This window comes from Pleurodeles waltl, chromosome 3_1 (assembly GCF_031143425.1).
Source record: "Pleurodeles waltl isolate 20211129_DDA chromosome 3_1, aPleWal1.hap1.20221129, whole genome shotgun sequence".
Classification (NCBI taxonomy): Eukaryota; Metazoa; Chordata; class Amphibia; order Caudata; family Salamandridae; genus Pleurodeles; species Pleurodeles waltl.
Genome location: NC_090440.1, coordinates 1,782,575,657 through 1,782,588,661, shown reverse-complemented (window position 1 = coordinate 1,782,588,661; position 13,005 = coordinate 1,782,575,657). Strand labels below are relative to the sequence as shown.

Sequence of the window (13,005 nt, the reverse complement as noted above, 5' to 3'; positions counted from 1 at the left end):
TAGACAAGACTTTGGGATGTGCTGTAGAATTCTACTGCAAATGCTGGGTGGGTGGATTTGAGCTGGAGGCTCCGCTTTATGACCACCCCTACCTTAGTTAGATTGGTGGACTCTTCACCGATAACTAAAGTTTGTTATATCAGTTTGAATGGAGCTCTACGTCCTGTTTGTCCTAGGTAAGAGGAGTTAGGTTAACTGTTATTGGTTTTCAAAATGGGGACAACTGAATTGTGATATTCTGTACTTCTTGCCTCTGGCCTACAAGATGAGACTGAGACTGATGCAGAGGGAGGAACTCCAGCAGGGGGATCTGCACAGACTACACTACCCAATGACTACAACACAGACATATAAACTAATATACTGGAAGATCCATGGAATGCACACCATGTCTAAACAATTTAAAGTGTTCTCCTATCTGAATAGAAGGGAAATTCATATAACACTCCTGCAGGAAACCCACCTAACGGCCAAAGAAGGACTGGACCTTTAATTCCAAATGGATGGGCCAGGCCTTCTGTAGGAAATAACCCTCTTTTTGGCATATTATGACTGTGATTGTGGTCTCGCCCTCTAAATTTGTTTGCTTGGGACTTTGCACACCCCACAATTTGCATACTGGTGCCCCCATTTTAGTCCCTAGTATATGGTACTTAGGTACCCATGGCTTTGGGGCTCCAGGGGTTCCCCATGCGCTGCTACATGTATTGTGCCACCCATGAAAGCCCATGCAAAATGTGTCTGCAGGCCTGACATTGCAGCCTGCGTGAAAAGGTGCATGCACCTTTCACTACAGGTCACCGCACCTGGTCACTGTAAGTCACCCCCTATGGTAGGCTTTCCTAGCCCAGAGGGCAGGTTGCAGGTACATGTGTGTGTGAGGGCACCCCTGCATGAGCAGAGGTGCCCCTACGAATCCAGTTCCATTACACTGGACTTCGTAATTGCGGGGAAGCCATTTTAGCCATGTACTGGACACAGGTCCTTTGTTCAGCTACATCATGGTAACCCCAAACCTGCGCATGTTTGGTATCAAACATGTCAGAATCATACCCCAATACTGTTGCCAGTATTGGCTGTATCATTCCATGCACTCTGGGGGCTCCTTAGAGGACCCCCCAGTATTGCTCCTACCAGTCTTCCAGGGATTTGCAAGCAGCTCGCGCTGCTGTCTCCTTGGTTCTCTCTGCCAGCTTTCCAACTTGGGAGGACAATACCCCTGTGCACCGCGACTCTTGAAGCTACCAAGGCTTGTTTGCTCCTCCTCCAAGGGATCTTCAGGCTTCGTGTAGCCCCGGACACCAGCAATTCTTCCTGCCAAGCACAGCCTCCTCTCTGCTGCTCCAGCGACCTGGGACTCCTCTTCAGGTGTGCTGAGTGGGGCTCACTACAACTCCTGTGCCTGCTGCCTGTTGCCTGTGGGGTCTGCCTCCTCTTCTGGTGACTCTCCCGACTGCTGAGGGTCACCACGGACTCTCCTCGTTAGGTTGAGTCCTCTGGGCCTTGCTGGCCCTCTCCCGCCTTGCAACACTTATTTTCCGTCTTCTGTATTTGCCAAGGCTTGTTGGTGGTCTTCCTGCAACTCTGCCCAACTACAACCAGACAGCTGACGTGGACACCATCTGCATCACTCCAGAGACTTCTCTTCATCTCCTCTGCTGCACAGATTGTCTTCTTCATCCCTCATCGTCCTGGTCCTGCATCCACAGAAGGGTGAGTAGTGGCTCCTGCCATGACTGGACACTACATACCGAACTGTACTTGGTCCCCTTTCTTTGCACATCCTCTTCATCCAGAACTCACCTTTGGGTTCTCTCAGTCTTGTTTGGGTCTTGCATAATCCTTTTCCTAAGTCCTCCTGTTGGGTTTGGGCAAACCAGGTACTTAGCTCTGCTCTCCTGGTTGCTGGAAGTCACTCTGGTACTCCCCTCTTGGGGTTCCTAGTTCCTACAGATCCCTTCTACTGTTCCCACATCCTTCGGTGGGGGACTGCCTTTCACATTCCACTTTTTTTAGTATATGGTTTGGCCCTCCCTTAGGGCCCTCACTGTTTATCTATACTTTTGCCAATGCTTATTCCTTTTTATGCTCTTCACTGATTGCTAATGTGTATATAATAGTGTGCTTACTTACCTCCAGTTGTGGGACTGCCTATTAGTATCCTAGTATTTGTGTTACCCGAATAAAGTACCTTTATGTTTGTACCACTTTGTGGTTCTTTTATGTGTGATAGTGCTGTGTGACTATAGTGGTATTGCATAAGCTTTGCATGTCTCCTAGATAAGTCTTGGCTGCTCATCCACAGCTATCTCTAGAGAGCCCTAGCTTCCTAGACACTGCCTACACTTAACTAATAAGGGCTACCTAGACGTGGTATATAGTGATAATACCATAGATGTCCACCACAAACCAGACCAGCTTCTTATACCTTCTACACCACATACTCCCCATTTGCTAGGGGAGTGCTCATATGGATCTGGGTGGGAACTCTCTTTCAGCCAACAGGTAGCACAATAGACCCTGAGGGACACCATGTAGTGGTGACGGGTAGACAGGAGGGCAGAGCCATAGGCATGGTGAAAGTCTGTGCCCCCAACACCGACCAGGGAACTTTCCTGATGGAGCTGTCTGGTCCTCTGGCCCTGTACCTCCAACAACCGACTATCATGAGAGGAGACTTTAATTATGTGGCTGACCCCCTGATGGATGGTTCTTAGCCCCCACTACCAGATTCTCAGGTGCACATTGTGGCCCGCATGTTCCCAGACTGACAGACACGATGGGGACTGATAGATGCCTTGTAGACATACAGATCTGCAAGACCAGAATCATTCTTTTTTTCTCTGCCCTACATGACCTCCACGTATGCCTGGATACATTATTATGCACCCTTGATGTAAATACTGATGTCCACATGACTGAGTACTTAACCCAAACAATCTCAGATCATAATCCTCAACAGCAAGCTAACCATAAAGCAGCAAATCAATGCGGTTGCCACCTCCTGCTTCCGCACCCTCAGCATGCTCTGAATAATATTCAAGTGGGTCCCAATCAACACCAGTAAAACAGTCACCCAGGCCGTCATCACTAGCTGCCTCGACTATGACAACTCACTCTATGTTGGCATCTATGCCAAGCTCCTCATAAGACTGCAGACTGTACAGAGCACAGCAGGCTGACTCATCATGGACCTCCCTAAATTCACCAGCATCTTCCCCACCTCAGAGACCGCCTCTGGCTCCCTGTCTAAAAGAGATTCCAGATCAAGCTCCTTACACACGCCTACAAAGCCTCACACGACCAATTACCAGCCTACATCAATAACAGATTCAGTTTTCACCACCTGTGCTCCTCCTTGCTGTCCCTCACACACAACCCCAGAAACTGCCACAACCGTGGCCGCTCCTTCTCCTACATCGCCACCAAGACCCAGAACGTCATGCTTCTCCCCTTCGAAAGCCCGCCAAGATCTGACTGCTGTGCGGCCAAGGTCATTAGGAGATCCCCGCCGGGCCGGGCGGGGATCTCAGCCGCAACATAGGAGCCAGCTCCAAATGGAGGCGGCGGTGTTGCGGCCGTGCGACGGGTGCAGTTGCACACGTCGCGCTTTTCACTGTCTGCACAGCAGACAGTGAAAAGCCGCATGGGGCCCTGTCAGGGGGCCCCTACGTCTGCCCGTACCGCCAGCCTTTTCCTGGCAGTTCAAACCGCCAGAAAAAGGCTGGCGGTCGGGGACTCGTAATCCCCTGGGCAGCGCTGCTAGCAGCGCTGCCCAGGCGGATTATCACCACCGGGGCAAATGTGGCGGAATACTGCCGGCCCCGGCGGTGCAACCGCGGCGCTTCCGCCGCAGTCGTAATACCCCAGGAAGCACCGCCAGCCTGTTGGCAGTGCTTCCGTCATTTTAGCCCTGGCGGTCTCGTACCGCCAGGGTCAAAATGACCCCCTATATCCTTTTCAGTCAGTCAGATACTGTTGTTGACTTTGCAGTGTTCTGGAGTTAAGGACTGCATTTACCTCATGTTCCGGGACTTTCCCTTGGTCTATAAGAGGTGCAGGAAGTGTTGTACCTAATGGCATCTTAGCTACTAACTTTAGTAAGGAAACATAGAATACTTGGTGGATGCACCAATTTGAGTAATCATAATTGGACATTTAATGGATGGATTCTCCAGGAGATGGAAAAATGACCTACAAATCGGTCTTGAATTTTCCATAATATCCAGGTAAACAAAAGAAATGTATAGTTAGCCGATTTCAGCATTCTATTTTGTAGCAATGAGGGGCAGAACAATGTAGATCCACAAAAGGTTTTGAGGTGGCTTTTGCTTTCTGTAAGTGCTTGTCAACATTCTTGTGAATTTGCCTATTAGATAAGATCAAGGTGTTAGCAGAGGGAATTTGTACTTAAGGCAGTTGCAGTGGGAGCCTTTGTAAATAAAGTGCATAATTACTGAATAAGAAATGACCTTTTCAGAGAACTATGTACTCGCTAAATAGGAATTCAGGGCCAGATGTAGGAAACTCCCAAATTGCGACTTGCAATTTGCGAGTCCCTGCGACTCGCAAATTGCAAGTCGTAATTTGGGATGCAGAAAAGTGTCTCAGACACCTTCTGCGAGTTGCTGTGGGGTCGCAAAGACCCACCTCATTAATATTAATGAGGTGGGTCGCAATTTGCGACCCCATAGCGACTCAGGGCACTCACGGGGATGGAGGCCTGCTGGGAACAGCAGACCTCCATGTCCGTGACTGCTTTTAAATAAAGGCGTTTTTTATTTCTTCAAAGTGCAACCTGTTTTCCTTAAAGGAAAACGAGCTGCACTTTGAAAAATAAACCGAAACCTTTTGTTTCGGTATTTTTCAGGGCAGGTAGTGGTCCATTGGACCACTGCCTGCTCTGAAAAATTATTAATAGGTCCAGTCACAAAGGGGAAGGGGTCCCATAGGGACCCCTTCCCGTTTGCGAGTGGGTTACCATCCACTTCAAGTGGATGGTAACTCGCAAATAGGAAGGGAACACCCCTTCCTATTTGCGACTCGGAAATGCATTTTGCGAGTCGGTTCCGACTCGCAAAATGCATTTCTACATACCAGATGGGGTTTAGCGACTCGCAAATGGCGTTTTTCGCCGTTTGCGAGTCGCTAAACCTTTCGTACATCTGGCCCTTAGTCTGTGGAATCCAACAGCGCCAGTCCCCTTGGTAATGTGTGACAAAATATCTAATATATTGATCAATGGTTTGATTTGCCCTTTCTTTTGGTAGCTACTCGAAATGTTAGTATAAATACATGATAATAATGTTATTAAGGCTGTCCACAGTTTGGAAGTAAATTGACAAGTTGGTGGTGGAGGACCATGTAATCATCCTATTTATCTCCCGAAATATTTAGCCACTTTTTGTGAGGTTTGAAGCTTGGGTAATGGAATAAGATGCCCTAATTTAGTGAACAGATCCACCGCCACATCCACAGAACGGTGCAAGATTCTGATGTTGGTAGATCAACAATGAAGTCCATTCATATGATTCTACAGGGCTGTTGAGGTGTGGGTAAAGGTCATGGCATCCTAGGGGTTTAATATGCTTGTTATTTGTTTGTGGGCAAGTAACTCATGCAGATTAGGCTTAGACAGAAGTTTTGAGTTAACATTTCTTCAGTGTGTTTAGTTCCAGGATCACTAGCCAATGGAACATCATGATGCTTCTGTGAGAGTTGAATCTGTAACTGTGTCATGGGAACATAGGGCCTAATGTACTAAACACTGCTCATGCAATACTTGTTGCAATTTGGGACCAGTATTTTTGCGACCAGTGTGTTTTTTTGCGATCCAATCTATGCACTAATAGGTTGGTTTGCAAACTACAGAATCATAGTGGGTTGCAATCCAACCTACCTATCACACAACATGAATATTAATGAGGTAGATCTCAAAAAGCGACCCATTATCATTCATTGCCATCACAGGGAAAGTGGCTTTCTGGAGTCAGCAAGCCAAATGTCTGTGATAAATAAAGCAATCATATTTTTTCAAATGCAGCCTGTTTTCCTCAACGAAATGTCCCACGTAAGCTCCGTCAGTGAGGGATCTCCTGTGAGTTGGGTGGTGACCTTCATCTACCGCTGGCTAGCATCAGCAAGCAGTTATCTAGCAAAAAAGTGCCACAGCAGCCCGCCTGCAAATCCAAACTGGGCAAGCAGAGATGAACAGCTGCCCTGCCTGAGGTGGCCTGTCTGCTAGGGCAAAGAGAGCCACTGGTCAGCTGGGACTCGTTGTGGGCCCATAGAATATCACTGTCACACTTCAAATGAGGAGGAACAAAGAGTTTGGGACTCTGTTGTTGCACATGCACTATCCGAGGAGCCCTACCACAAGCTTTGGAGCCATCTGGCCCAGTCGGAAGGATAGTGTGTGAAGGGACACAGGGGTGTGCCCCAGAGCCCCTGTTTGCAGTGTCTGCCCTCACAGTTCAGATATCAATTTGAGTTTCTGGTTCACCAGCCCGTCCCCTCCCCACATTCCACTTCTTCCACCCGGGCCTACATGCCACTCTCACTCTGGGACATTGAGCCACAGCACAGACAGGTATCTGTGATGTGCAGATGTCCTGTCTCCAGCCGACCTACGTCCGTATACTATGGCTGCGGCAAAACGAGAGCCAGATATGATAGAGCACATTGGGATGAGAAAGAGGAGTTCTTACATTACCTTCCACCAGAACACCAAAAAGGGGCACATCAGATAGTTACAAGGGGCCAGGCTATCTCCAACAACCAAATGAGATCTGTCCTAGATGCAACAGGCACTGCACAGCAAGGGGCATTAACACTAGTGTGGTCATCAGAAGTCATGCATGGTTGCGAACTTCAGGGCTCAAACCTGAGATACAACAGGCATTACTCAACATGCCTTTTGACAAACTGCATTTAATAGGTCCAGAGGTGGATACCACCATAGAAAAAAAAAAAAGACTTAGACAGCCAAGGCTTTGGGTGCCCTTTATACTACACCTGTTCGGGGTACTTTTCGTAAGCCCCGGTTCAGATGGGGTTTTAAACATCAACATCAGAGCTTTTCACCCATTTGGTACTCCAGGGTTTTTAGGATTAAGAGCCCGCAGACCAGTCTCTGGGTATACATTGCTTTAAAATCTATTCTAAAGCAAAGAATCTGCGACTAGAAGTCTCTGTCAGATGGACAAGTTACTTACCTTTGGTAATGTCTTATCAAGCCACAGATTCCTTACTGACCCTCCCATCCTCCCCACTCTGCAAACTGTTTTCCATCTTAATAGGTCCTACAGGCCCTCACTCGTGCACACTGATTGCAAGAAGTTCAAGATAGCAAAGTGATAAGGGAGGCATGACAGCATTATTATTTTCAATAGTGCTGTTCTACTCATTATCAAAATTGGGAATGTATTACAAAAGACTGTTAACCTTCAAGGATCATTTTGCCCTGACAAAATTGCCTTCTCTGATATCCACGTCCTTCTGATGGATCTAAATTTCTAAATAATGGAATGGCTGTAGGTCACACTTCAGGCCAAACTGTTGACCCTTATTTTACTCTGCATTACTAGTGAAATTTATTGGAACACGCTAGACGTTGCCCAGTTAACCTGGAGGCGAGACACATGGCCAAACTGCCACAGCAAAGCTATTGCCTTACACTGTTTCTGAACATCATTCTGTAAATATACGAAGACATCATCTGTGTATAAGGAGGCGATATGGACTATTGCTACGATTCTTTTTCCAAATTCTATGAAATTAATAGTTAATCTAAAAATCTTGAGGAATGGGAGGTAGCCTTGCCTGGTCTTCCCACCTATGCTTCATATAGGCCAGAGATCTTCCTACTTTTGAAGCTTAACTGATGGGAGTGCATACAACATCCTGATCAAGCCCATTACTGTCCCACCTAAGTACACCCACCTCAGTACTTCTTAAAGGTATTTCAAATGAAGTATGTTGAAGGTCTTCTCAAAGTGCACCAAGAGTCCACTGGCTTTGGGCTGTAATCAGTGCAGATTCAAGCACTGAAAAAGATGCCTATTATTGGGAAATACGCTAGGGTAAGGGTACACTGGTCTCAGCGAACAAACTCCAGGAGCACATGGAAGAGACAGCTCGCTATGGTTTTGCTAAGACTTTTGTAATTACTTTTTAACATTGATAAAGGTCTAAATGTTATTTTGTCCTGCCAAAGCTTGGAAATAGTAACTGACAACTCCTCTCTTCTCATCTGTGGTGGGCTTACTCTCTGGTATGCAGAGTTGTACAGCATCATTAGCTTTGGCACCAGCTTATCGGCATAGACCTAGTAAAATTCATTGGCAGGCCATATGAGTCCTTCGTCTTCTCTTTGACTGGCTTGAAATTGCTAACCAAATCTCCTGCATCACGACTTGTCCCTCAGCATCTCCACTCAGTCATGTTAGGTGGACTGCATCTAGAGAGTCTGTCGGTTTCCTATCATTTGGCTCAGCGCATTCCATGTCTAACTCTGCATAATATTGTTGGAAACCCCTTGTTTATTCCGGCCTGTGTGCTAATAGCGTTTCTGGTGTCATCTCAAAGTTTGGTGATTGGAACACCTCTATTGTAGGAGCCGGGCCAAAAGTGTTTCAGCTTTGTTCTCGGCCTTTTATGATCATGGCATATTAGTCACACCAGTGGTTAAATGTGCACTTTTCAATCTTTTGAGAGGTCCTCCCTTTTTGTTGCTGTCAATGGAACAGTTTGCTCCAAAGGATGTAGCCTACCCTCTGCCTTGTGAGTGTCAGACAACAGTTTTTCCCGAATCTCAGACAATGTTCTAAAGTAGCGATCCTTTACAGCTGCTTTAAAGGAGTCCCGTTTGACAAAGGCATCCGAAGCAGTCCACTGATTTTCCTGGAAAAATATCTATATTGTCCCCATTTGTACATCTAAAGACCGGCTCCTCCAGTGCGGCTGACTGTAGCTTCCAAGAGGGTATAGAAGTCCTGCCCCTGCCCCAGAGTAAGGGCAGCAGATGGGAGCTGTGAAATGACTGTGTCCTACATAAGTACTTGGCATGCAAGACTGATGATTCCTCTGTGGGACATGGATCTCTGTAGATACAAAAGGTAAGAGCACACTTTGGCTTTCCAGTTAGTGGCATGCCATGCATCGACTAAACCATAGCTTGTATTGCCAGTTAGTCAGGGATTTAGCCAATCTCACTGAAACTGAAGTCAGTAGCTGGTGGACTAGGCTACATCTCCTGTGTTATTGTACTGACCACCCAGCACTCGCAGCAGATTAGTAAACTCTGCAAGTTGGTTAGAGAGGGATATGTAGAATTTTGCTTGATTGGCACTGAATGCTTAGAAACTGAATAAGCAAATGTTTAAGACATTGGCTCTTAACCTTTTGACGTCTGTGGATTGCCATTTAATCAGTACTGGAATCTGAAGACCCCCTCCACCCCAAAACTGAAATATTACTGGAATCCAGGGACTTCCACTGAATAATCGACAGATGCCGGTGACCCTGGCTTACCCATCTCTCAAAACAATTCACAAAAATATAGAAACAAACATTCATCAAACAAAATATTTTTCATTCACCAACAGATTTTCATTTTAACAAAAAGGTTCAGGTTTTTGTGCATTCAGTTGAGGCCACCTATTGTCCATGCCATATTCTGTTCGATGAATTGCAGTGCTCCCTCCCACAAATCAACCTGAGGGCAATAACTGCAGTTTTAGTCTCCAATTTCAAATGTCTTTATATTTGTGGAACGTTTTAAAATATTAATTTGCACATTTTGCTTTTTTTAAAAATGTATACACACTTTCTTAATCTGCTACTATTATTTAATTTTCTAAGATGTTGCAGACCACTTGAGTAGGCTTCACGTGCTCCTTGCAGGGTCCCCGGACCACAGGAAACGCTGTTCTACGTCATCTTGTCCGCGTGCTACCAATACATAATGCATGTCTTGTTTTAGTGATGTGTTCAGAAAGGCAAAAGGTACCAGGGTGTCACCCATATTAGAACCTCACTTATGAAGGCAGAACAGGAAAAGTGTTAGGTTGTTTGTTCTGAGTTTGCTTCTTTGATGAACCTTGGCCATAGTTCTTTTATCTTTTAATTCACTCTAGCTCTTAATCAGCTCCTCGGCCAACAATAAATTCCACTCTGACAGGCATGTCAATAATATTGGATTGGACTTCTGATTTGAAATCAGTGATATACAGCACATTCCTTATGGATAGCTAACCTACGTATGCACATTTTCTACACCTTAGCTTGTTGGTGACTGTCTTGCTAGTGCTAAATTCTGGCATGAGATTTTCTGGAAGGTTAACCAGGTTTGCGGTGCTAGCTTTGTTAGATGTAATGCCTTCTTTACTTTTGGGCTTTGTAGCAACATCAGATCACCACTGAGCTGTACAAACAGCTGATCAACTCTGTTTAGTCCTTACATTTGGTGGTTGAATAAAAATCCTTCATCAGCTCGCTGGCAGGAAATCATCTCTTGATACTGTCATGAATGCTCCAGTTTTAGGGCTAAAAATACTGTGCATCCTTCTAGGTGTAAATGGCTACTGGCAATTTCTCCACCTTACTTGATTGTATTTCTTTTGACTTCTATTGTATTTAATGTTTATTTCTAATTTAATGCTAGGTTACGTTTTTACTGAATCATTTGTGCAGGTGTATTAATTGTGTGATTAACAGTAAATACTGTACTCTCTGTATTTTTGAGTTACATCCACTCTCAAATTAATTTTAAAAAGAGGATTTTTGCTATCTTTTTTGCCTAACGGGAGGGGGGAGGCATAAACATGGGTACTTGATGTAAATATCATCGAAATTGTTTATTGGGTGGCATATCCTGGTGAGTAGTTCTATTTTTAAAGCCTGATGGGATGGCAGAAATTACGTACGTTTGGTGTGTGTATATTCGTCAGTGCCTCATTGTGTATTTGCTTACTAAGCTATTTACTTTGTCAATTGTAACTTAAGTGTACTTTCTTCATTCTTATTAAGGCTGTTTCAAATCTGATAGCTGTGGGAACTTCACATGGGCTTGCCTTAATCTTTGGTAAGTCATAACTGTGTTTGCGTTTTTCTCTTTAAAAATGTATTTTTACCTCTTTATTTTATAGAACTGTCGTGTCCAGTTCATCTTGCAAACTATTGTTGTAAGCAGCGTATTTCATATTTCAAAATGTGTTCACCTAATTAATTTCCAAAAAGTTCATGATGCATTTAAATGACCTAGTCTTCACCTACAATGGATGTTTCTTCAATAGAGTGCTGCTTGTTTTCAGCAGCTGTCTTTTCCACGTGAGTAATAACCACTAGCAAGTTTTCCAAGGTGACTTTGAAACTGAGAGTGTGGTGACTTAAATTGTATGTACGTGGCAAGCATGATTTGCAATGGTTATGGTGTTCTACTTAAACAGATAATTATTTTGTTAGGTTTTTATTTAGTGTCATGGTGGGGACCTCAAAGCAAACATACTGAAGGAAAGGAGGCAAGACTGCTGTGTCAAGGTGAAAAGTACATGTATGCAGAAGAACATTCTGCAGCTGGGAAAAGATTTCCTTAAGCAAAGAGGTTTTAAGTTTGTCCGATACCAGGCTTCTTTTTCAAACACAGTTTAGGCGAGAGGCTGTGTCAAGGATGAGTTTCTCCCATCACATTTTGCATTTGTAAAGTAAGAGAGTGATTTTCGGGCATGGCTGAGTTGTATGGTTACAAATATGATGCCAAAAATCCCAATTGCTTTGTCTGTCCTGAGGATATTGCTCTTAATTGCAGAAGTTCACCCGCTTATTTTGCTCGGCCAATGAATTGATTAATTTATGAAGGAAACCTGTTTCCAAACCCTTCCTAGCTCTTAGGGGTTACCCTTACAAGGTGAAACATATGAACCAGGTGTATCTGAAACATCATGTGAGACCTAATTTTCAGTATGTTTGTTTTGGATAAACCCTCTTTTAGTTCATCTTGAGACATCAGGTTTGTACTTAAGTTCCTTCTTTTAGCTATTACAGATGGGATACCAACCAGGTTGATGCCATGTGGAGAGTGAGGGGCACAGTTTGAGTAAAAATCCCTTTTGCCATACCCTAGAGTGATTATTAGAGGATGGAATGGGATTTCAAAGTTTGAGTATATATCAGTATTCTTTAGTTCGGAAAGAACACTGATAAAACAGCAACGTTTTGTAAAAAAAAAAAAAAAGTAACTTTTCCAGGTCATTAATGTATTTTTGTAGTATGAAATAGTTGTCACAACAGTTAACTCTCTTGCCCTCTTTTGACATACCAGGACAGGCTTAGGATTATGGAATGAAATAGAATGCACTCTTTAAGTACTGCCATGGTTTAGCAGAGAGAACCTGTTTGTAAGCTCCAAAGAAGCGATATGTGCCACCTTCTCCCCTGACGAGAAGTGTTAGATATACCAGTCATTACACAAAAAGCGTACCCCTTCTTCGCCAAAGGGACAGGATTTTGAGTGCCAGTCAGCTAGTATATTCCCCTCAATTTTGAAAAAAACTTTTTTCTTATTAAATTATGACCTTCTGAGTCCGACTTCTGCCTACAACACAGTATGAAACCAGCATAATGGAAATGACGAACCCCGTTTATGTGATCATGGATCAAGACCACAACGTTGTATTGATCCCCTTAGATCTCTTGGCGGCTTTTGATACTGTCTCTCATAAGATTCTGCTGAACCGCTTTAATAATTTGGGAATGGTGGGGAGGCCTGGAATTGGTTTAGGTCCTTTTTCGACAATAGACAGTAGGCGGTCAGGATGAATCCTTTCTCCTCAGATGTTAAAAATCTTAATTTAGGTGTTCCCCAAGGATCATCATCAAGCATGACACTGTTTAATATTCATTTTTTTGTCTCCACTGTCTGAGCTGTTTGAATCTTCTGGCATCAACATCATTTCATATGCTGATTATACTCTTACTCTTGCTATCTTATGAGGGTAGAGCTGACAC

At 44.4% G+C, this 13,005-nt stretch overlaps 1 protein-coding gene across 3 annotated transcripts in view; it reads left to right on the top strand.

Moving 5' to 3' along the window:
* Positions 1–13,005, top strand: part of VPS8 (VPS8 subunit of CORVET complex) — a 1,496,959-nt gene that overhangs the window by 208,317 nt on the left and 1,275,637 nt on the right. For all 3 annotated transcript variants that reach the window (XM_069225817.1, XM_069225815.1, XM_069225816.1), the window contains exon 6: positions 11,029–11,083. In XM_069225817.1, the coding sequence (XP_069081918.1) occupies positions 11,029–11,083 (55 nt within the window). The remainder of the gene's footprint in view (positions 1–11,028; positions 11,084–13,005) is intronic.